At 43.5% G+C, this 24,644-nt stretch overlaps 1 protein-coding gene across 1 annotated transcript in view; it reads right to left on the bottom strand.

Annotated features, from left to right (window-relative positions):
* endouc (endonuclease, polyU-specific C) overlaps window positions 1–24,644 on the bottom strand; it is a 53,378-nt gene that overhangs the window by 4,658 nt on the left and 24,076 nt on the right. Inside the window, exons 4-6 of the mRNA XM_059978573.1 lie at window positions 17,691–17,812; window positions 12,254–12,366; window positions 5,900–6,053 (exon numbers count right to left, since the gene is read on the bottom strand). Of these exons, the coding sequence (XP_059834556.1) occupies window positions 5,900–6,053; window positions 12,254–12,366; window positions 17,691–17,812 (389 nt within the window). The remainder of the gene's footprint in view (window positions 1–5,899; window positions 6,054–12,253; window positions 12,367–17,690; window positions 17,813–24,644) is intronic.

Genomic DNA, 24,644 nt, shown 5'->3' with positions numbered 1-24,644 from the left:
TTTATCCCCTCTGGTTCAGTCCCTTCCAACCTACATCTGTGCCATTTCACATGTTCTCAATCTTTTCAATAACTTTAACTTCCCTTGTCCCATTTTCACTATGGATGTCCATTCGCTATATACTTCTATCCTCTCTCATGAGGGCCTTAAAGCTCTCTTCTTTCTGGATAACAGACCCAACCAGTTCCCCTCCAGTACTACTGTCCTTGTCTAGCAGAACTGCTCCTCACCCTCAACAATTTCTCCTTTGGCTCCTCCCACTTCCTTCAAACCAAGCTGCAGCCTTGGGTTCTTGCATGGGTCCCAGCTATGTCCGCCTTTTTGTCGGCTATGTGAACCAGCCCATGTTCCAAGCCTACACCGGCATCGCTCCCCAATTCCTATGCATCACTGACGACTGCATTGGTGCTGCTTCCTGCACCTATGTGGAGCACGTTAACTTCATCAACTTTGTCTCCAAGTTCCACCCTGACATCAAATTTACCTAGTCCATTTCCGACACCTCTCTTTTCTTTTTTGACCTCTCTGTCTCCATCTCTTTTTTTTTTAAACCCACTGACTTTCACAGCTATTTGGACCTCTTCCCAGCCTGTCACTTGTAAAAATGCCATTTCCTTCTCTCAGTTTTTCCCTATCAGGATTTCAGAACTCCTGAAATTTGCCCTCATCGTATCCTCCCACAACCCCACCAGGGATAGGGTTCCTCTCATCCTCAACCTCCACCTCACAAACCTCCACTTCCAGCACATAACTCTCCATAACTTTCGCAGTCTCCAATGGGATCCCACCACAAAGCACATCTTCCCCCCTCCCCCACCCCTTCTGCAGGGATTGCTCCCTACATGACTCCCTTGTCCACTCGTCCCACCCACTGATCTCCTTCATGGTTCTTCAAGTGGAACAAGTGCTATACCTGCTCCTACACCTCCTCCCTCACTATAGGGGCCCCAAACAGTCCTCCCAGGTGAGGCGACACTTCACCCGAGAGCCTGCTAGGGTAATCCGAGTGTTCCGAGTGTGGCCTCCTATATATCGGCGATACTGGACAGATTGGAAGACTGCTCCCTCCGCCACAGTAAGTGGGATTTCACAGTGGGCACCCACTTCAATTCCTCTTCCCATTCTGACATGCCAGTCCACATCCTCCTATGCTACCATGATGAGGCCATGCTCAGGTTGGAGGAACACCACCTTATATTCCATCTGGGTTGCCTCCAACCCGATGCCATGGACACCAATTTCCCGGACTTCTGGTAATTGCCTCCCTCCTTCACAAATTCCCGCACTTCTGTTTCTCTTTTTCATCTTATCTCCTTACGTGCCCATTACCTTCCTCTGGTGCTCTTCTCCTTTCCCTTTCTTCCATGGTCTTCTACCCTCTCCTATCAGTGCCCCTTGTCCAGCCCTGTATCTCTTTCACCAATTAACTTACCAGCTCTTTACTTCACCTCCTCCAGTTTCACCTACCACCTATCACCTTATACTCCTTCCTCCCCTCTTCCCCCACCTTCTTACTCTGACTTCTCTTCCCACCCAGTCCGAAACATCGACTCTTTACTCTTTTCCATAAATGCTGTCTAGCCTGCTGAGTCCCTCTAGCATTTTGTGTGTGTTGCTTAGAACAATTTAAGAATTGTCCATAATGATTAAACAATAAGTATACCGTACTGGATACTGTTGATGGGGATGACCTACCAGGAATGAGTTGTAGTGGTCCTGCCTCTGGCACAGAGGTTGAACCCTCAACTAGAAAGGGGAGGAGGGAAGAGAAGAGAGCGATAGTTGTAGGGGACTCTATAGTTAGGGGGGCAGATAGGAGATTTTGTGGGGCAGATCGGGAGTCTCAGATGGTATGTTGCCTCCCTGGTGCCAGGGTCTGGGACATCTCAGATCGGATGCAGGCTATTCTTGAGAGTGAGGGCATGAACCCAGATGTAGTGGTCCATGTAGGGACCAATGATGTAGGTAAGGTGAGTGAGGGGGTCCTGCTTAGAGAGTTCAGGGAGTTAGGAGTGAAGCTGAAAGGCAGGACCTCCAGGGTGACAATCTCGGGATTGCTACCTGTGCCACGTGTGAGTGAGGCGAAGAATAGAATGATTATGCACATTAATACGAGGCTGAGAGCATGGTGCAGGAAGGAAGGGTTCAGGTTTTTGGATAATTGGTCTTTGTTCCAGGGACATTGGGATCTGTTTCGAAGGGATGGTCTACATCTGAACCGGAGGGGTACTAACATTCTTGCAGGAGTATTTGCCAGTGCTGCTCGGGGGGGTTTAAACTAGATGTGCAGGGGGCAGGGATCCAGATCCAGAGGGTTGGTCAGAAGGTGCATGGGGTTAAATGTGTACAAGGTTTGGGTGATCTTGAGAAGGTCATCAAAATTCAGGGTGCAATTTGCCTGATGGAAGTTCAAGGAGCTGGGTTAGGTACAATAGACAGTGTTTTAAGCAAAGAGAGGAGGAATGGGCTAAGAATTCTATACTTGAATGCGCGTAGTGTCAGAAATAAGACAGATGAGCTTGAAGCTCAGATGAAAATGGGGAACTACGATATTGTTGGGATAACGGAGACATGGCTGCAAGGGGATCAGGCCTGGGAATTGAGTGTACCAGGGTATACGTGCTATCGTAGAGACAGAAATATGGGAAGAGGGGGTGGGGTGGCCCTGTTGGTGAGGAATGAGATTCAGTCCTTAGCAAGAGGTGACTTGGGAACAGGGGAAGTAGAGTCTGTGTGGATTGAGCTGAGGAACAGTAAGGGTAAAAAAATCCTAATGGGTGTTGTGTACAGGCCCCCAAACAGTAGCGTGGATATTGGGTACAAGTTGATTAGGGAGTTAACATTGGCATGTGCAAAAGGTAATGCAGTCGTTATGGGAGATTTCAACATGCAGGTGGACTGGGAGAATCAGGTAGGTGCTGGACCCCAGGATAGGGAGTTTGTGGAATGTCTAAGGGATGTATTTTTGGAACAGCTTGTGCTTGAGCCAACCAGGAACGAGGCTATTTTGGACCTGGTGATGTGTAATGAACAGGAATTGACAAGTGATCTTGAAGTAAAGGAGCCATTAGGATCATAACATGATAAGTTTTTATCTACAATTTGAGAGGGATAGGGGCAGATCAGAGGTGTCAGTGTTGCAATTAAATAAAGGAGACTACGGAGCCATGAGGGATGAGCTGGCCAAAGTTAAATGGGCAGATGCCCTGGCAGGAAAGACAGTGGATCAGCAGTGGCAGATATTCTTGGGCATAATACAAAAGATGCAAATGCAGTTCATTCCAATGAGAAGGAAGGATTCAAAGAGGGGGAAGGGGCCACAGTGGTTGACAAAGGAAGTCAGAGATTGTATAGCATTAAAGAAAAAGAAGTATGACAAGGCTAAGATGAGTGGGAATACAGATGATTGGGAAAGTTTTAAGGAACAGCAGATCTTAACTAAAAAAGCAATACGGAGAGAAAAAATCAGGTATGAGCTCAGTCTAGCCAGGAATAGAAAAGGGGATAGCAAAAGCTTTTTTAGCTATGTGAAGAGAAAGAAGATAGTTAAGAACAATGTTGGCCCCTTGAAGAATGAATTGGGAGAAATTGTTATGGGAAACAGGGAAATGGCAACAAAATTTAATGCATACTTTAGATCTGTCTTCACCAGGGAGGACACAAGCAATCTCCCAGATGTATGGATGGGCCAGGGTCATAAGATATCAGAGGAATTGAGACAGATTGACATTAGGAAAGAAACTGTGATGAGTAGACTGGTAGGACTGAAGGCTAATAAATCCCCGGGTCCAGATGGTCTGCATCCGAGGGTTCTAAAAGAGGTGGCTCAGGAAATTGCGGATGCATTGGTAATCATTTTCCAATGTTCCTTAGATTCAGGATCAGTTCCTGAAGATTGGAGAGTGGCTAATGTTGTCCCACTTTTCAAGAAGGGAGGGAAGATGCTTAAGTCCATTATTAAGGACGAAATAGTGGCACATCTAGATGGCAGAAATAGGATTAGGCCGAGCCAGCATGGATTTACCAAGGGCAAATCATGCTTGACTAATCTGTTGGAGTTTTTTGAGGGTGTAACAAGGATGTTAGATGAGGGTAAGCCAGTAGATGTTGTGTACCTAGATTTTCAGAAGGCATTCGATAAGGTGCCACATAGGAGATTGGTGAGTAAAATCAGAGCTCATGGCATTGGGGGCAGGGTTTCAACATGGATAGAAAACTGGTTGGCAGATAGAAAGCAAAGGGTAGCAGTGAATGGGTGTTTCTCAGACTGGCTGGAGGTGACTAGTGGGGTACCACAGGGCTCTGTATTGGGACCACAGCTCTTTACGATTTATGTCAATGATTTAGATGAGGGCATTGAAAACTATATCAGCAAGTTTGCTGACGATACTAAACTGGGTGGCAGTGTGACATGCGAAGAGGACGTTAGGAGAATACAGGGAGACTTGGATAGGCTGAGTGAGTGGGCAGATACTTGGCAGATGTCATTCAATGTGAATAAATGTGAAGTTATCCACTTTGGAAGCTGGAACAAGAGGGCAGAGTATTGTCTGAACGGTGTCGAGTTAGGTAAGGGAGAAATGCAAAGAGACCTAGGAGTCCTAGTTCACCAGTCAATGAAGGTGAATGAGCAAGTACAACAGGCAGTGAAGAGGGCAAGTGGAATGTTGGCCTTTGTTACAAGGGGAATTGAATACAAGAGCAAGGATGTTCTTTTGCATTTGTACAGGGCCCTGGTGAGACCACACCTGGAATATTGTGTACAGTTTTGGTCTCCAGGTTTAAGGAAGGACATTCTGGCAATTGAGGAAGTGCAGCGTAGATTCACTAGGTTGATTCCTGGGATGGCAGGGCTGTCTTACGCAGAGAGATTGGAGAGATTGGGCTTGTACACGCTGGAATTGAGGAGATTGAGAGGGGATCTGATTGAAACATTTAAGATAATTAAAGGATTTGATAGGATTGAGGCAGGAAATATGTTCCAGATGTTGGGAGAGTCCAGTACCAGAGGGCATGGATTGAGAATAAGAGGTCAGTTATTTAAAACAGAGTTGAGGAAGAGCTTCTTCTCCCAGAGAGTTGTGGAGGTGTGGAATGCACTGCCTCAGAAGACGGTGGAGGCCAATTCTCTGGATGCTTTCAAGAAGGAGCTGGATAGATATCTGATGGATAGGGGAATCAAGGGATATGGGGACAAGGCAGGGACTGGGTATTGATAGTGAATGATCAGCCATGATCTCAGAATGGCGGTGCAGACTCGAGGGGCCGAATGGTCTACTTCTGCACCTATTGTCTATAATAGAGAAATGTGTGTGTATCCCAGGTAACATCTGCATCTTGGGATGGAAGATTAAAAACAAGTTTGTTCTCCTGAATTAGATTATTAACTAGTGATAGCGCTGTAAAAATAAATGCAGCAGGAACATGATTTAACAGCTCTGTTTTAAAGCATCAAACAGAAACATAAACACAGGTTCTTCAGATGCTGGAAATCCAGAGCAATTCAGTAGTTCAGGGAGCATCTAAAGAGAAAATAAACAGTTGATATTTCGGACCAAGGTCCTGATGGTGGGTTAATGGTTGGAGGTGCTGATCAAGCTGATGGCTTGGGGAAGTAGCTGTTTTTGACTCTGGTGGTCCTAGTGCGAATGCTGCGCAGCCTTGTCACTGATGGGAGTAGAACACACAATCCATGAGCAGGACAACCCTAACCCTGATCCCACTGGGAACCCCAAAGGTTAGAGATGGATTGGATTTTTATTAACCAACACAAGAAGGGGCTTGTGGAAAGGATGGTTCTCAACCTGGGTCAAAGGTCAATCACTGATTTTTTTTTGGGGGGGGGGTGGGGGTTGCTCTTCACGCTGGTAAATGCTCTGTGAACCAAGCACGTTCAAACCTTGTTCTTGTCTTTCCTTGCTACAAAGCCTTTGTAGTCGATGTGGTTGCGTTTCTCTTGAAGGTAGAACTGGACCCAGTTATGTAGTCCCATGATCTCTCTCCCTCGCTTGGTCTCTCCCACAAACACGTGCTCAAACCCGGAGGAGTCCCGCCTGGACAAAGCAAAGGTTACACCATCAACAGTGCAGATTTTTGTGCAAGCAATCTCCTCAAAATCATGTACAGAATCTGCTCAAACTCATCAAAGTAAAAATCCCCTTCATTAGAATCATAGGAACAGGCCCTTCAGCCCATCACACCTGTGCTGAGCACTTGAACCATCTCCACTAATCTTGTCTGCCTATATCAAATCTGCACCTTTCTATACCTTGCCTATTTCTGTCTGTACACTCAGTGGCCACTTTATTAAGTACACCCGCTCGTTAATGCAAATCAGCCAATCATGTGGCAGCAACTCAATACACCAAAGAATGCAGACATGGTCAAGAGGTTCAGTTGTTCAGACCAAACATCAAAATGGGGAAGAATTTGAGTGATTATGCAGAAAGTTTGAAGTTAATAACTCATCAGGGGTAATTGATAAGTTCATGGTCTAAGGTAGAAGGAGATGAGTTATTAACTTCAAACTTACTTCATAATCACTCAAAGAGTTGACCTGCATGTGCATGTAACGAGAGCTGTATAACTCATCTCCTTCTACCTTAGGCCACGAACTTATCAATCACCTCTCGTACATGTGATAAATAATAATTGGAATACATCCTATGTAATTCCCTTGTCTAAAAAGGAAGACAAGGTGGGGAACCAGGAATCATTCAAGGAGACGCAATTTTAAGGTAATTGGATGATGGTTTATGGGGAGGTTTTTCTTTTTTCTCCCCTCAGAGAGTGATGGGTTCATGGAACCCTTGCCAGGGGTTGTGGCAGAGGCAGATACTTTGGCATTTAAGAGACTCTTAGATAGGCACATAGATGATAGAACAATGGAGGGCTACGTGGAAGGGAAGTGTTAGACTGATCTTAGAGTTGGTTATAAGGTTGGCACAACCTCGTGGGCTGATGGACTTGCACTGTGCTGTAATATTCTATGTTCTTAACTGCAGGCAGTTAATAATTAAACTATTATATAAGACAAGGCACAGAATCAGGCCATTCAGGGTGAATACTGGTGTGTTAACCATCATTAGTTGGTGAATTGAGTTCAGGAGCCACAAGGTAATGTTGCAGCTCTGCAAAACCCTGGTTAGACACACTTGGAATATTGTGTTCAGTTCTGGTCACCTCATTATAGGACGGATAGTGCAGAGGAGATTTACTAGGATACTACATGGATTGGAGAACATGACTTATGAGGACAGGCTGAGTGAACTACAGCTTTTCTCTTTGAATCGAAGGAGGGTGAGAGGTGACTTTGACAGAGGTGGACAAGATGATATGAGGCATAGATCGAGTGGACAGCCAGAGACTTTTTCCCAGGGCAGAAATGGCTAACATAACTTGGCATAATTTTAAGGTGTTTGTAGGAAATGACACATGGGAGATGACACAGCTAGGTTTTTACACACAGTGATGGACGTGTGGATTACCCTATTGGGTATACGAATGATAGAAAAATGGAGGGCTATGTGGGAGGGAAGGGTAGGGTTAGATTGACCTTGGAGTAGGTTAAAAGGTTGGCTCAACATTGTGGGCTGAATGGCCTGTACTGTTCTATGTTCTATTTAAATTACAGGGTGTATAAGGGGGAATCCAGGGAGGGATAACACCTCTGGTGAAGAGGCTTATCGTATCAATTCTGGGCCAGCTCCCTCACCTTTGGGCCCCACCCCACTGACATTCAGCTCTCACCTGTAGCTCCAAGTGGCTGTCTGCATGTGACAGCGGCCACATCCCAGTACAACACTTTGATTGGGGGGGGGGGGGGGTGCACTAAACCAGATGAGGGTAGCCAGCGGCCAAATGAGATTGGGACACGCCTGTCAGAGTCAGCTCCGACGGATTGGGCTGGATGAGATCTAACGGCCAGGAAAGCAGCTCTGCAACACTTCATGGAGAGTGAAGGGTATAACAAGGCATAGAAGATGCCATGATCATACCCCAGTTTGAGATGCTTGTTTGTACCTCTGGACATTGATCTCTGATGTTGAGAGAGTGGAACTGTTCCTGTGCAGTGGCTTTTCCACTTTAAAAACTCTCCCACACAGGTTACCTGTCATCATCAGACACAATGCACAAGCACCACATAAGTATAGGGCAGTTAACTATTATTGGCATGATGCTAGAGTCGGTAACTAATAACTAATCACTAATCATTTACAGACAGACAAACAGAGACAGACATATTTTATTGATCCCGAGGGAAAATGAACATAATCAAATGCAGACATGGCCGGATGAATGGTAAATCATGCTTGACAAATTTGTCACACAGAAAACAGGGAGCTGGAATAAATGGGAATTTGTCAGGATGGAGGATGTAACTAGTGGAGTTCTTGTCCTCAGCTGTTCTCTCTTTACATGAATGACCTGGAAAAGGGAATGAGATGTATAGTTTCTAAGCCTGACAATGACATGAAGCTCAATGGAAGTACACCCATGTTGTGATGAGAATATTGTGATCCTCTCAATGGGTATATATAAAGACTAGTTTTATTTATCGCGTGTACAAAATACACAGTGAAATGTGTCTTTTGCATCAATGACCGATATTGTCTGGGGAAGTGCTGAGGTCAGGCTGCAAGTGCTGCTATGCTTCCAGTACCAACATAGCACATCCACAACTTGCTAATCCTAACCCGTAGGTCTTTAGAATGTGAGAAGAACCTGGAGTCGTCAGAGGATACCCAAACAGTCATGGGGAGAACGTACAAACTCCTTACTGTTGCTGGAAAATAGACTTTATTATGGGGAAGTGTGAAGACATGCATTTTGGTAAAGGAAATTAACAGGTGTTATTGTCTAAATGCAGAGAGACTGAAAGTGAGTGAAGTTTAGAGATGTCTAGCCCTAACAGCATTAGGACAAGGAGATTGAGTGAGCGAGGATCCCCCTTCCATTCTAACTAATTTTTACAGGAGCACCATCGAGAGAGTCCCGAACAGGTGCAGCATCATCTGGAATGGGAACTGCAAAGATGCTGCGAGGATCAACGGGATCTTTCTTTCTTCCACCCATTAGAAATATTTACCAGGAGCGCTGCATACACAGGAACTTTAGCATTGTCAGTGATCCCTTCCATCTGTCCCACAATCTCTTTCACCCCCTACCATCAGGCAGGAGGGCCCACAGCATCAGGACAAGGACTATTAGGATGAGAAACAGCCCCTTCCCCAGGCCGTGAAAGTAATGATCTCACTGCCACCACCTAAGTCTCATCACATATGAAGCGCCAGTAGTTACTTATTAACTTGCATCATAAATGCACCTTATGATAAATATCAATCTTTGGGGATATATTTTATTATTCGTTAATTTATTTGTGGTATTATTACTTTGTGTTGTGTGTGAGGTGTATATACTGTGTTGTGTGTGAGGTGTATGTACTGTGTTGTGTGTGAGGTGTATATACTGTGTTGTGTGTGAGGTGTATGTACTGTGTTGTGTGTGAGGTGTATATACTGTGTTGTGTGTGAGGTGTATGTACTGTGTTGTGTGTGAGGTGTATGTACTGTGTTGTGCACTTTGGTGCGCAGGCACAGTCTCATTTGGCAGTATACATGTATACAACCAAATGACAATAAACTTGAATTTGAATTTAACTCCAAAATGCTGAAAGAGATTTGACCAGTGGCTAATCCGGACATCAGAAGTTTTGAGAGGGAACTTAAATCAGTTTCACTGCCCGAGTACAAAAGGCAGCAGTGGGTCGCTACAGCAACAAAGAGCTTTGACCAGTTGGATTGATTAGGAAGAACAAGTTACAGGAAAACGGGCAAGTGCAGTGGCCATCATCTGAGTGGACAGAGTCAGAGTGGTGACCCCGAGGTTTTAACTCTTCGAAGCTTCAATGAAGAGTCTTCAGTCAGAGAAAGCAAAAGAAAAGAAAAGCTCAAAGTTATTTTTTTTCCTTCCCCTCTTTGTATCTGCTCAGCTAGGACAGTTGGGATGACAGGCAGTTTAGTTGAATGCTCATCTTGCAGGATTTGGGAAGACTCCCTGACAACTACCACTGCTAGAAGTACATCCAAATGCAGTTTCTAACAATCCACATTGTGGAGTTGGAGCTGGAACTGGATCAACTCTGGATCAGTTGGGTGGCTGAGGGGGTGATAGATGGGACAGAGAGAGAGGTAGTTACACCCAAGGTGCAGGACACAGGAAACTGGGTGACAGTCAGGAAGGGGAAAGGGGTTAATGAGCCAGTGCAGGGTACCCCTAAGGCCAACCCCCTCAACAATAGGTATAAGTGATGCTGGAGAGGTAGGATTAGTGGAGGAGGAAATGGCAGAGAAACTGAATAAGTATTTTGGTTTGGTCTTCACTGTGACAGACACTAGCAGTATGGTGGAAGTTCCAGGTGTTGGGGGGGGTCATGAAGTGTGTGAAGTTACCATTCCTAAGGAGAAGGTGCTTGGGAAACTGAAAGGTCTGAAAGTAGATAAGTCACCTGGAACAGATGCTGTACACCCCAGGGTTCTGAGAGAGGTGGCTAAAGAGATTGTCGAAGTGTTAGTAATGATCTTTAAAGAATCATTAGATTCTGGAATGGTTTTGGAAAACTGGAAAATTGTAAATGTTACTCAACTCTTCAAGGGAGAGAGGCAGAAGGAAGAAAACTACAGGCCAATTAGTCTGACCTCAATGGTTGGGAAGACGTTGGAGTCGATTATTAAGGCTGAGATTTCAGGGTACCTGGAGGCATGTGACAAAAGAGACCGTAGTCAGCATGGTTTTCTCAAGGGAAAATCTTCCTCGACAAAACTGCTGGCATTTTTTGAAGAAATAACAAGCAGGATAGAAAAAGGAGAACTGGTTGATTGTGTGTACTTTGTGCACTTCAAAAGCCCTTTGACAAGGTGAAACACTTGAGATCTGAGGATACAGCCTCAAATAGAGGGTCATCCTTTTAAAACAGAAATGAGGAGGAATTTCTTTAGCCAGAGAGTGGTGAGTCTGTGGAATTCATTGCCACAGGCATCGTAGAGGCCAAGCCATTACCTATGTTTAACGCAGAGGTTGATAAGAGTCTTGATTTTTCAGGGTATGAAGGGATACAGGAGATTGGCACTGAGAGGAAAACTGGAACATAGAAACCTACAGCACAATGCAGGCCCTTCGGCCCACAATGTTATGCTGAACATGTATTTACTTTAGAAATTACCTAGGGTTATCCATAGCCCTCTATTTTTCTAAGCTCCATGTACCTATTCAGAAGTCTGTTAAAAGACCCTATTGTATCCACCTTCACCACCGTCGCCGGCAGCCCATTCCACTCACTCACCACTCTCTGTGTAAAAAACTTACCCCTGACATCTCCTCTGTACCTACTCCTAAGCACCTTAAACCTGTGCCCTCTCGTGTTAGCCATTTCAGCCCTGGGAAAAAGCCTCTGACTATCCACACGATCAATGCCTCTCATCATCTTATACACCTCTATCAGGTCACCTCTCATCCTCCATCGCTCCAAGGAGAAAAGGCCGAGTTCACTCAACCTATTCTCATAAGGCATGCTCCCCAATCCAGGCAACATCCTTGTAAATCTCCTCTGCACCCTTTCTATGGTTTCCACATCCTTCCTGTAGTGAGATGACCAGAGCTGAGCACAGTACTCCAAGTGGGGTCTGACCAGGGTCCTACATAGCTGTAACGGCCGTGATGAAATGGCAGAGCAGACTTGATGGGCCAAATGGCCTAATTCTACTCCTATATCATATACTTATACTGGAGGGCTGAATGGCCGAAATAGCCTATTTGTAATCAGAATAATGTTTATTACCACTGACACTTGCAATGAAATTTGTTGTTTTAGAATACAGAACATTACAGCCCAGTACAGACCCTACAGCCGATGATGTTGTGCTGACTTTTTAAACTTCTCCAAGATCAATTTAACACCCTAGGTACTGCTACGTTTAATTCAGCTGCTTTTGTAGCGGCACTACAGTGCAATACATAAACTACACTATAAATTATAATTAATATTAAGGTAACTGGCAAAAATAGTGTACAGTTCACAGGTTCATTGAGAAATACAAAGGCATATTTCTAAAATGTTCAGTGTGTCTTCAAACTGTTGTTACAGGTTTAATTATGTTCTCCCGTCCTCCCCGCCACGTGCCTGTGCCTTGTTTCACCCTGTGCCCCTGCTCCGTATGTTCCAGGGTGTGGTCAGGTTAATGTTCCCAGCACATACCCACGGCCACCTCCTCTGGAGTACAGCTTAAACCAGATGTCATAGAGGTGCTGCTTGAACTCTTGTGGATTGTCTGATGTCAGGTTTTTACTGGCGAGGTACTGGTGAGCCAGCTGCAAGAATAACAATAAGATCAAAGTTACCATGCTGCCCTCAATGCTCAGCAAAGCATCCCCAATTTACTGATTTAGTGGGACCACACCGGGAGCACCCAATACAAAAGATGACCCCAACAGATTTGCAGGTGAAGTACTGTCTCAACCTAGAAGGACAATTTGGGACCCTGAATGGGGGTGAGGGAGCAGGTGGATGGGCAGATATAGGATTGCTCTCACTTACAGGGATAAGTTTGGGGGGTGGGTGGGGGAGAGATATTAGTAGGAAGGGACAAACGGATAAGGGAATCACAGAGGGAGTGTTCTCTGTGAAAAGCAGAGAATGGGGTGGGGGAGGAGTAAGGACTATTTGATGGGAGAGGCAGAAGTTGCGGAGAATGGCAGTAAGCAAACCCTTCTCACCAGGTTCCCGTGGGGTGGATGGGAGTAACTGTAACCTTGAGTGATACCCTAGGCTCAAAATGCAAAATCAATGTGCAACATCAAACAGATGTGTCCTGAGAGCAGGGCTTCCCAACCTTATTTATACTATGGATCCCTACCATTAACTGAGAGGCCCATGGATCCCAGGCTGGGAAGCCATACTTTAGACTGTTTACATGCTTTACTTAATATGTGATGTTAAATCTTTCTAATATTATACCTTGGAGCCAACTACACAGTCAATGAGTTCCAAAGATCATTTGTTTATAGAACATAGAAACCTACAGCACATTACAGGCCCTTCAGCCCACAAAGCTGTGCTGACCATGTAATCTACTCTAGAAACTGCTTAGAATTACCATACCACATAGGCCCCTATTTTCTAAGTTCCTCACCCTATTGTATCTGCCTCCATCACCATCATCAGCAGTCCATTCCACGCACACCCCATTCTGTGTGAAAAACTTACCTCTGACATCCCCTCTGTATTTACTTCAAAGTACCTTAAAACTATGCCCCCTCGTATTAACCATTTCAGCCCTGGGAAAAAGCTTCTGACTATCCACATGATCAAGGCCTCTCAACATCTTATACACCTCTATCAGGTCACCTCTCATCCTCTATTGCTCCATGGTGAAAAGGCCAAGTTCACTCAACTAGTCTCATAAAGCACACTCTCCAATTTAGGGAACATCCTTGGAAATCTCAAAGCAAGGGTCTCTTTGGATCCCATGCCTCCTTACTTTCTGAATCAGTCTTGCATGGGTAACTTTATCAAATGCCTTACCGAAGTCCATATACACTACATCTACTGCTCTGCCTTCATCAATGTGTATTGCTATATCCTTAAAGATTTCAATCAGGCTTGTAAGGCACGATCTACCATTGACAAAGCTATGTTGACTATCCCTAATCAGATTATGTCTCTCCAAACGCTCATAAATCCTGCCTCTCAGGATCTTCAAAAACTTGCCCACTGAATAAACAATGAAGTTAGACTCACTGGTCTATAATTTCCCGGGATATCTCTATTCCCTTTCTTGAACAAGGAAACAACATTTGCAAACCTCCAATCCTCTGGTACTTCTCCCATCCCTATTGATGATGCAATCACCTCCCTTGCTTCCCACAATAGCCTGGTGTACATCTCGTCAGATCCTGGTGACTTATCCAACAATGCTTTTCAAAAGCTCCAGCACATCCTCTTTGTTAAGTAGACATATCCCAGATTAGTGGTCACCAACCTTTTTAAGCCCAAGATCCCCTACCTCAGCCTTAGTGAAAGGCAAGATCAACCTACTAAATTGTTTAGAGAAAAAACAGCTCAGATTGTACTTCCAACTTGAGGCCTTTTATTTGGGCTAATTGTATTTGAATTACATAAAATGCTTTTGTCAAACTTTCAAATTAATTCAACTAAGAAAGCACTGTAACTAGCATATCAAACAGGCCATAGCTGTCTTTCTTTAAGAATATTACAATACTTCACACCTTTTGTAGTAACTTCTACTTTGAAAAAGGACCACTCGACAACTTCATGTCCAAAGGAACAACTTTATCTGGGACGGCAAAACCAATATTTAACGTACAGAGGTTTTTACTGAACCGTGCTGCACGGCAGAGGGGCGATATACACATGCGCACTAGGCAGAAAGAACAGAAGTAAAACCCCGTGACCCCGGAAACAACCTCTTTACAAACAGCTTTCCGTAGCAGGAGTATTGTTATATTACCATTATCCTAATTAGTATTACTTATTTTTATAATGCTCACATTACGACACCTTTAATTCTAAGTTTCATTTAATTTTATTTCAACAGGAAAACTAAATGAATAAAAATTGACTGTTGTACTCAGTGTGATGACTAGGGCTGAATACTTTCTGCTAGTTCCCTGAAATTTGGCTCATAACTACAGACAGCCAGTCTGAGACAGTCTGTGATGTGTCTGTCAGTAAGACAGCTCCTGTACCTAATAATTTTCATCTGTGAAAATGCAATTTCACACTGTTACGTACCCGTGGGTATCTTGTGACTGTCTTATGACCATGATGTAATTGAGTATCTGGTGAGCATGATGTAATGGTCTTGTGATGGTGGGGTGATGTATTTTCCCGCCAGTGTGAGGTCACATGATGGCCTGTTCCAACAGGTATAAAACTGGAAAGCCTGCTGTGACGCAGGAGTTTTTCTGTGGAGATGTCGTTTAAGTCGTCAGTTACTGCGTTACGCTGCGTATTTGGTTTCATGACGCAGTTTTGTTTTAAAGTGGAGTTTTACTTTCTATCTTAAGTCTCAAAGGTTATTGCCGGCAGTTTCGCCAAACGCTGCCAGTTTTGGTTTGATCTACTTTTGCAATCTAGTTGGAGAGTGAAGCATTTATCGAAGTACGGAAACCCGAAGGATCGAGTAAAGTTGGTGTCGTCGGTGGTAATACAGGATCGGCCTTATTGGATCATCATTTAAGGAAGTAGTAACCTGCATCTGAGATAACCCCTGCCATCTAAGAGCAGAAAGGGTTGGGGTAGTGTTATTTGCCAAGGAAAAGGTCAGGTCCTTTAAGCTGTTTTTACTTCCTTCATCGTGAGTCTTTCGGGCAAGGCATATTTCAGCTGGGATCAGCAGTAACATCATGTTGTCGAGGAATTCGATACTTCAGGAAAGTCTCTCTTAATTGACTGTATAAATCATTTGGACTTTCACATTTACCACTTTAAGAACTGTGTTTGCATTTATCACTTTAAGAACTGTTTGAGTTGCCGAATAGCAGTTAAGTTCCGGTTAAGTTAGTCGTTTGTTTACTTTTCATTTTTGTTGAGCAAAGTTTAATAAATTGTTTATTTGTTTATAAAAACCCTATCTCAACTTCATATTCATTGCTACCAGAGACGTACTGTAACAACACAGATAAGTTGACCCAAAGTAGGCACTGACTTTTAGTGCACATGTAGTGAGATGAGGAAACTTCTCCCTGCTGCTTATTTTTCCTTGAACTACTTCAATGCATGTTAACAATGAAATCACAGTGCCTTTAAAGGTATTCATTACCCCTCCAGAAGTTTTCAGGTTTCATTGTTTAACAACATTGAATCACAGTGGATTTAATTTGGCTTTTTAGCTTAACAAAAAAAACTCCTTTGTGTGACAGTAGATCTCTGCAAAGTGATCTAAATTAATTACAAATATAAACCAGAAAATAATTGATTGCATAAGTATTCACCCCCTTTATTATGACAAACCAAATCATATAGCCAATTGGTTTTAGAAGTCACATAATTAGTTAAATGGACAGCTGTGTGCAGTTAAGGTGTTTCAATTGATTGTAGTAAAACTACACCTGTATCTGGAAGATCCAACTGCTGGTGAGTCAGTATCTTGGTAAAAATTACACCACGAAGACAGAACACTCCAAGCAACTCCATGAAAAGGTAATTGAAAAGCACAAGTCAGGAGATGGAGACATGAAAATATCCAAGTCACTCAATACTCTTTGGAGTACAATTAAGTCAATCAAGAAATGGAAAGAATATAGTTCAGCTGTAAATCTGCCTAGAGCAGGCTGTTCTCAAAAACTGAGTGACCGTGCAAGAAGGGGACTAGTGAGGGAAGTTACCAAGAGACCTATGACAACTCTGAAGGAGTTACAAGCTTCAGCAGCTGAGATGGGAGAAACTGTGCACACCACTGTTGCCCAGATGCTTCACCAGTCATAATTTTATGGGAGAGAGATAAAGAGAAAGCCACTGTTGAAAAAAAAACACACATGAAATCTTGGCTTGAATTTGCCAGAATTACATATAGGAGACTCTGAAGTCAGTTGGAAGAAGGTTCTATGGTCCGATGAAACCAAAATTGAACTCGTTGACCAATTTGACCATCAGACTAAATGCTATGTCTCATGTAACCCAAACACTGCATATCAAAAACACACCATCCGTACCATGAAGCATGGTGGTGGCTGCATCGTGCTGTGGGGATGCTTCACTGCAGCCGACCCTGGAAGGCTTGTGAAGATAGAGGGTGAAATGAATACAGCAAAATACAGGGAAATCCTGGAGGAAAACCTGATGCAGTCAGCAAGAGAACTGTGACTTGGGAGAAGATTTGTTTTCCAGCAAGACAGTGACCCCAAGCATAAAGCCAAAGATACGCAGAAATGGCTTAAAAACAACAAAGTTAATATCCTGGAGTAACTAGGTCAGAGTCCAGACCTCAATCCAATTAAGAATTTATGGCTGGACTTGAAAAGGGCTGCTCAATCATGATCCTCAGGCAACCTGACAGAGCTCGAAAAGTTTTGTAAAGAAGAATGGGGGAAATTTGCAGTGTCTAGGTGTGCAAAGCTGATAAGAGACCTATCCACACAGATTCAGGGCTGTAATTGCATTTACTAAATAGTGACAAGAGAGAATATGCAGATGCTGGAAATCCAAGCAACACACACAAAATGCTGGAGGAACTCAGCAGGCCAGGCAGCATCAATGGAAAAGAGTGCAGAGAATGTTTTGGGCTGAGACCCTTCATCAGGACTGAATACTGACTTGAAGGGGATAGGTAATTATGCAATCAATAATTTTGTGTTTAATAATTGCAAAAAATTTAGACCAATTTGTAGAAATTTGGTTTCACTTTGACATGAAAGAGTATTTTCTGCTGATTAGTGTCAAAAAAAGTCAAATTAAATCCACTGTGATCCAATGTTGTAAAACAATAAAACATGAAAACCTCCAAGGGGGGTGAGGGTGAATATTTTTTATAGGCACTGTATCTGATGGCATACAAAATAAATTTTTTTCGCTGTACCTCAGCACATGTGACAACAGTTACTCATTAAAGTAACAGCCCTCAGGAAATCCACCAGTCTGTGCCATTCCCAAGTGTATTCACCAACATACCCACCTGCATGACCTTTGTTTCCAGAATTGCATCCAGAAAACGGAAGTTTTCAGCCATTTCCTCAGGGGTCACGACCTCCGCAATTCCAGTCGACATTTCATAGTTATCCAGGAGAGCAATGAATGCTGGGTAATCAAACGTGGATGTGTTAAATAATCAAATTATGCAGAATAGATTCAGTTTTATTTATCACGTACATCCAAATATATAAAAAACATATATATCAACAACCAACACACCCAAGGATGTGCTGGGGGCAACCTGCAATGTAGTCGCAAATTCCAGCACCAATGTAACTTGGCCGCCACGTTCAGCAGACAACGAGACTAAAACTAAAGGTCATGGGTTAAGGGTGAAAGTTGAAATGTTTAAGAGGAACATGAGGGAGAACATCTTCACAGAAGGTGGTGAGAGTGGCAATGGTGGATCCGGGTTCAATTTCAATATTTAAGATGTTTCGGTAAGTAGATGGGTGGGAAGGGTATGGAGGGCTATGGTTTGGGTGAAGATCGATGCGACTAAGCAGATCAATAGTTCAGCATGGACTAGATGGGTCAAAGGGCCTGTTTCTGTGTTGTAAATCTCTATGACTGACTAACATAATGGAGTCAAAACAGAACAACAGCAACAAAGCAATACCTGCGAATCAGGCTTCTTTCCTCCCTACCGATAAGAATTCACCCAAAAACAAACTTAAAAAGAATTCTGGGTTGTTCAATAGTAAAATCATCCCATTGTGCTTCTATGATTATTCGTGTCACAGGCAGGGCCGTTGATACACACTGCTCATTTATTACCTCATCAGATTGTGCCAGCCCTCTGATTAATGCTGGCTGATTTTAGCAGTTGACTGTGCTAGGACACCCACAGCTGGGCTCACAATGATATGCAGAAGTGTGTGGAGTTTGTATATCCTCCCTGTGACTGTGTAGAGATATGACAATAAACTCCGGGGTTACAGAGAAATGAGAAGGGGATTGGGATTGCTTTGCTGGGAGCTAGAGTATTTCCCCTGGAAAAGGGGAGATGGTGAACGAAACACACATGCTATACTGTTTACTCCTCAGTAACTTCCTGAGTTATGAGGAATGAGGTGAATGAGGAATACAGTGCATACTTCCCCCTTTAGGCATTCTGGCAGGCATGAACAAACAATTAAACATAGAAAATAGGTGCAGGAATAGGCCATTCGGCCCTTCGAGCCTGCACTGCCATTCAGTATGATCATGGCTGATCATCCAACTCAGAACCCTGTACCTGCTTTCTCTCCATACCCCCGATCCCTTTAGCCACAAGGGCCATATCTAACTTCCTCTTAAATATAGCCAATGAACCGACCTTAACTGTTTCCTGTGGCAGAGAATTCCACAGATTCACCACTCTCTGCGTGAAGAAGTTTTTCCTTATCTTGGTCCTAAAAGGCTTCCCCTTTATCCTTAAACTGTGACCCCTTGTTCTGGACTTCCCCAACATCAGAAACAATTTTCCTGCATCTACCCTGTCCAATCCCTTTAGAATTTTATATGTTTCAATAAGATCCCCCCTCAATCTTCTAAATTCCAGTGAGAATAAGCCTAGTTGATCCAGTCTTTCTTCATATGAAAGTCCTGCCATCCCAGGAATCAATCTGGTGAACCTTCTCTGTACTCCCTCTATGGCAAGAATGTCTTTCCTCAGATTAGGGGACCAAAACTGCACACGATACTCTAGGTGCGGTCTCACCAAGGCCTTGTACAACTGCAGTAGAACCTCCCTGCTCCTGTACTCAAATCCTTTTGCTATGAATGCCAACATACCATTTGCCTTCTTCACCGCCTGCTGTACCTGCATGCCCACTTTCAATGACTGGTGTACAATGACACCCAGGTCTTGTTGTACCTCCCCTTTTCCTGATTGGCCATCGTTCAGATAATAATCTGTTTTCTTGTTCTTGCAACCAAAGTGGATAACCTCACATTTATCCACATTAAATTGCATCTGCCATGAATTTGCCTACTCACCTAACCTATCCAAGTCACCCTGCATCCTCTTAGCATCCTCCTCACAGCTAACACCGCCGCCCAGCTTTGAATCATCCACAAACTTGGAGATGCTGCATTTAATTCCCTCGTCTAAATCATTAATATATATTGTAAACAACTGGGGCCCCAGCACTGAGCCTTGCGGTACCCCACTAGTCACTGCCTGCCATTCTGAAAAGGTCCTGTTTACTCCCACTCTTTGCTTCCTGTCTGCCAACCAATTCTCTATCCACATCAATACCATACCCCCAATACCCTGTGCTTCAACTTTGCACACTAATCTCCTGTGTGGGACCTTGTCAAAAGCCTTTTGAAAATCTAAATATACCACTTCCACTGGCTGTCCCCTATCCACTCTACTAGTTAATTCTTCAAAAATTTCTATAAGATTCATCAGACATGATTTTCCTTTCACAAATCCATGCTGACTTTGTCCGATGATTTCACCTCTTTCCAAATGTGCTGTTATCACATCTTTGATAACCAACTCTAGCATTTTCCCCACCACCGATGTCAGACTCACCGGTCTATAATTCCCCGGTTTCTCTCTCCCTCCTTTTTTTTTAAAAAAAGTGGGGTTACATTAGCCACCCTCCAATCCTCAGGAACTAATCCAGAATCTAAGGAGTTTTGAAAAATGATCACTAATGCATCCACTATTTCTTGGGCTACTACCTTAAGCGCTCTGGGATGCAGACCATCTGGCCCTGGGGATTTATCTGCCTTTAATCCCTTCAATTTACCTAACACCACTTCCCTACTAACATGTATATCCCTCAGTTCCTCCATCTCACTAGACCCTCAGTCCTCTACTATTTCTGGAAGATTATTTATGTTCTCCTTAGTGAAGACAGAACCAAAGTAGTTATTCAATTGGTCTGCCATGTCTTTGTTCCCTATGATCAATTCACCTGTTTCTGACTGTAAAGGACCTACATTTGTCTTGACCAATCTTTTTCTTTTCACATATCTATAAAAGCTTTTACAGTCAGTTTTTATGTTCCCTGCCAGCTTTCTCTCATAATCTTTTTTCCCTTTCCTAATTAAGCCCTTTGTCTTCCTCTGCTGGTCTCTGAATTTCTCCCAGTCCTCAGGTGTGCCGCTTTTTTTAAAAATTTATATGTTTCTTCTTTGGACTTAATACTATCCCTAATTTTCCTTGTCAGCCACGGGTGCACTACCTTCCCTGGTTTATTCTTTTGCCAAACTGAGATGAACAATTGTTGTAGTTCATCCATGCGATTTTTAAAATTGTGCGTTGAAGATTGAATGCAAGACTTTACAAATCAATAGTAGATTCAGTGGTCAATACTATAAAAGAACACCTTGCACACCGATTCTCAGAATCTTCAACTAAACAAATTTGCATGTTTTTAAATGTAATCTCTTTTTCCCTTACCATGAAATGATATTCAAATTTTTAAAAATTACCTTTTTAAAAAATTTCAGTAACTAAATTGAACAGACTTCAACTTTGTCAACATACATCCCCTCAAAAGCAGATGTCCCCAACATCTCCTCCCAGTGTTAGACTTGCAATCATTACTTTTCTTATTTCAATCTCAAGGCTGTCACACTGTAGTAGTTTGGACAGAGAAGTTGTTTAGACACATCTTTCCATATACTTAGCTATGAATCACAGTCATTCAATGCTAGAAGTTAGTTGACAATGAGAGCAGATCACAATCACACATGCACTTAAGTAGGTCATGGCTGCTACTCCTGGTTTCTAACAAGAGTTTGTAGTTACCAGGGCATTTCTGGGCTCAAATAAGGAAAGGTTTATATGATTTTCTCTCTAAAGTGCTTTATGATAGCAACAGTCTTTGAGCACCAGGAGCATACCTGTTAATTAGCATGGGGTATAACAGCAGTCCATGAGCACTTCATTTTGCCAACATGTTCGTTGTTTTATGGTGAGACATTCACTTACTTGTTTAGGGCATAAACAGCCCCTTCAATCAACAGTCCCTATACTACTTTCCTTCTACCAAGCATCCCTTTTGTTTCTAGTAGGCACATGGTAGTTAATGTAAGAACTGAGGCACAGGTAGCGATGATGTCATTGATGTTACAGTAATAAGGCAAGGCCTGATACTGATATGGTCTGCAATCTGTATGTTGTGAGACGTGGGGGACCCAACCTAAAGTGTTTTGGTGGTTGTCATTCTCTCCAAGGAAACTTTGAGCTCCATCTGGTTGTCTGGCTTATCATTCACAGGAGTAAATACAGGAACTGGGATCTGTTCACAGGCAGAGAAAAAAAATCACTCGCCCACTTGGTTAAGATGAAGGTACAGGGACTGGTAATGATTCTCAATCGGAAAGTTATTTGGGTGACGTGGTACAGATAAGGATACATAAGACAGGTATGAGTTTGAGTTTGCATAGCATTTTTCCATTGTAATAGCAATGGTACTCACTCCTGCTTCCTGACACTCACTGAGTTCTGACACACTGCTAGCGTCTTCCACAGTGAAGAAAGATGCAAAGTACCCATTAAGTCCCCCATTACTACCTCACCAGCATCATTTTCCAGTGGTCCGATATCAACTCTCACCTCCCTTTTACTCTTTATATAACTGAAAATACTTCTGGTATCCTGCTTTATATTATTGGCTAGTCTGCCCTCATATTTCATCTTTTCCCTTCTTATAGGTTTTTTAGTTGCCTTTTGTTGAATTTTAAAAGCTTCCCAATCATCCAACTTCCCACTCACTTTTGCTGCCTTATGTGCCCTTTCCTTGGCTTTTATGCAGAGTTGAACTTTACTGTCAGCAACAAATTCCCTCTCTTGTGATCTGATACCAACCTGTTTTTCCCAATCCCACTGCATATTGAAGTCCCCTATGACAATTGTGTCATTATCCTTATTACAAGCCTTTTCCAGCTCCTTTCGCAAACTCAACCCCACATCTTGGCTACTATTTTGAGGCCTATATATAATTCCCATAATGTTTTTTTTTTACCCTTGCAATTTCTTAACTTCACCCACAAAGATTCAACAGTCTCTGACCCTACGTCACCTCTTTCTAAAGATGTAATTCCATCTCTTACCAACAGAGCCACACCACCGCCTATGCCTTCCTGCCTGACCGCTTGCTACAAAGTATATCCTTTGATGTTAAGCTCCCACCTGTGGCCTCCTTTCACCCATGACTCCATGATGCCCACGATGTCATACTGACCAATTCATCCACTCGTCAGCTGGGTCAAATACAGTCCCTTCTTGTGCAGTGACAGGGAACACGGACTAACTTGTTACAATGCCCCGAGCACGATTTTCTCAGCTAGCACAATATCATGGTCTGTTCTGATGTGCATATCAATTAACAATGTATGGACGAGCACCCCTCTGGAGTGTTATGATTGTATGTTCTGTTAAGTTAACCCTCTCCTTTGTTGTCTTTACTCGATGCTCACAAGTATTCTCAATGCCAATCAGATAGATAAATGCCTTGATTTTGCTGCTCTTAAGGCCAGGGAATACAGCTCTTACTAGTTCATACAAAGGTTCTCCCTCTCGGTCTTTAAATCTTATTCTATCCCTCCTTTATAATCTGTTCAGTTATGTTGATGGGATGGGGTAGAGGTCTACCTTCCAGAACCAGAACTGGCATGATCAATTCTTTTGCACTGGGCAAAACCAATCCGAAAGTGATCTCAACCCACGCTTGCACCACTGGGTGCCACCAGCTGTAATGTCTCGGGTGTCTCTACCGCCTCTGAAACATCCCTCAGTTTAACTCCAGGTAAGTGCCTAGTTTTCCACTGCCCGTCAACGATGTACACCTGTGAACCCGTGTCCCATATCGCTTCACTTTGACGTCCCTGTAAGCAGCTTTCTACCAGGTATTGTCTGCCCACCAGTGAGGATACAGACAAATGTTGATTGAACTGGCACTGAGCAACTAAAACACTGGAGGATGGCTGTCCCTTGTTATTTGTCTTGATCCTACACTGATTCCAGGAGTCTGTGAGCAGTAATATCAGGCTTTACATCTGGGGCACCTTGTATTTACACCCTCTCTACCACAGCTGGCACCTCGGTGGGACACGTCTCTAATACTGGTCACTTCCTGTCCCGCACAAGCACCCCATCTTGGTTTAAAGGATCCTCTCTGGATTGGCTTATTCCTCGTGCTTTACATCCTGCTAAGTAGCCTGCTGCTACCACAGCTGTAAGAGTGGCTGCAAAGTTCCTCACACCCTCTCTGTTGACAGTGGAAACACTTTCTTGTTTGTGTTGACCAAAGTTGCTGAGGCAGGCCAGGATACAGACATATTGGGGCTGGATACTGTTGTGAAACTCCATGCTGCTGTGGTAAAAATGAATAATTCTTTGGAGCTACTTGGCATAGCTGCTCAGCTTCAGAAAGCAATGCATATGATATTGCTCCATTTAGTTGAAATGGGGGAAGTTATTGTGGGGCTGGATGTGATTGAAGCAGAACCAGTTCAATTAACTGGTTTTGCTTTTTCCTCCGTTTTTGTTCACCATTTGTCCATCTCTGGAGTTCAGACCCAACAATGCTTTGCCCCACAGACTGCTCAGCCCCTTTTGTACCCACCCAGGTCGCTGGCAACTCTGTGTGAGGTCCTGCAGCTGAAGAGTTCCTACCTCCTCCTGTTTTTTTGTTTGAAACCGAAAAGCATCATTGACGCACAGGTAAGGGTTGTTGAAGTCACTCCTTTACCTGTGCAACGTCTTCACTAAGTGTTTGCAACTGTGACACTCGGTGTCTATCAGTCCTTTCCACCCGACATTTATACTCCCAGGATGTTCCTCTGACTGTGACAGTGTGGACTGACCCAGCTGGCTTCTGCTTACTATTTTTCTCTGCTTCATTTGTACATGCAATGTTTAACTTCTCTCAGAGTACCTCACCTGAGGCTTTGGGATCTAAACGGTACGGCTGCAGGTAATTTTGAATAC

The sequence above is a fragment of the Hypanus sabinus genome, chromosome 8 (genome assembly GCF_030144855.1).
Source record: "Hypanus sabinus isolate sHypSab1 chromosome 8, sHypSab1.hap1, whole genome shotgun sequence".
Classification (NCBI taxonomy): domain Eukaryota; kingdom Metazoa; phylum Chordata; class Chondrichthyes; order Myliobatiformes; family Dasyatidae; genus Hypanus; species Hypanus sabinus.
Note: the sequence above shows the minus strand (reverse complement) of the source record. Positions and strands in the feature narration are given on the sequence as shown.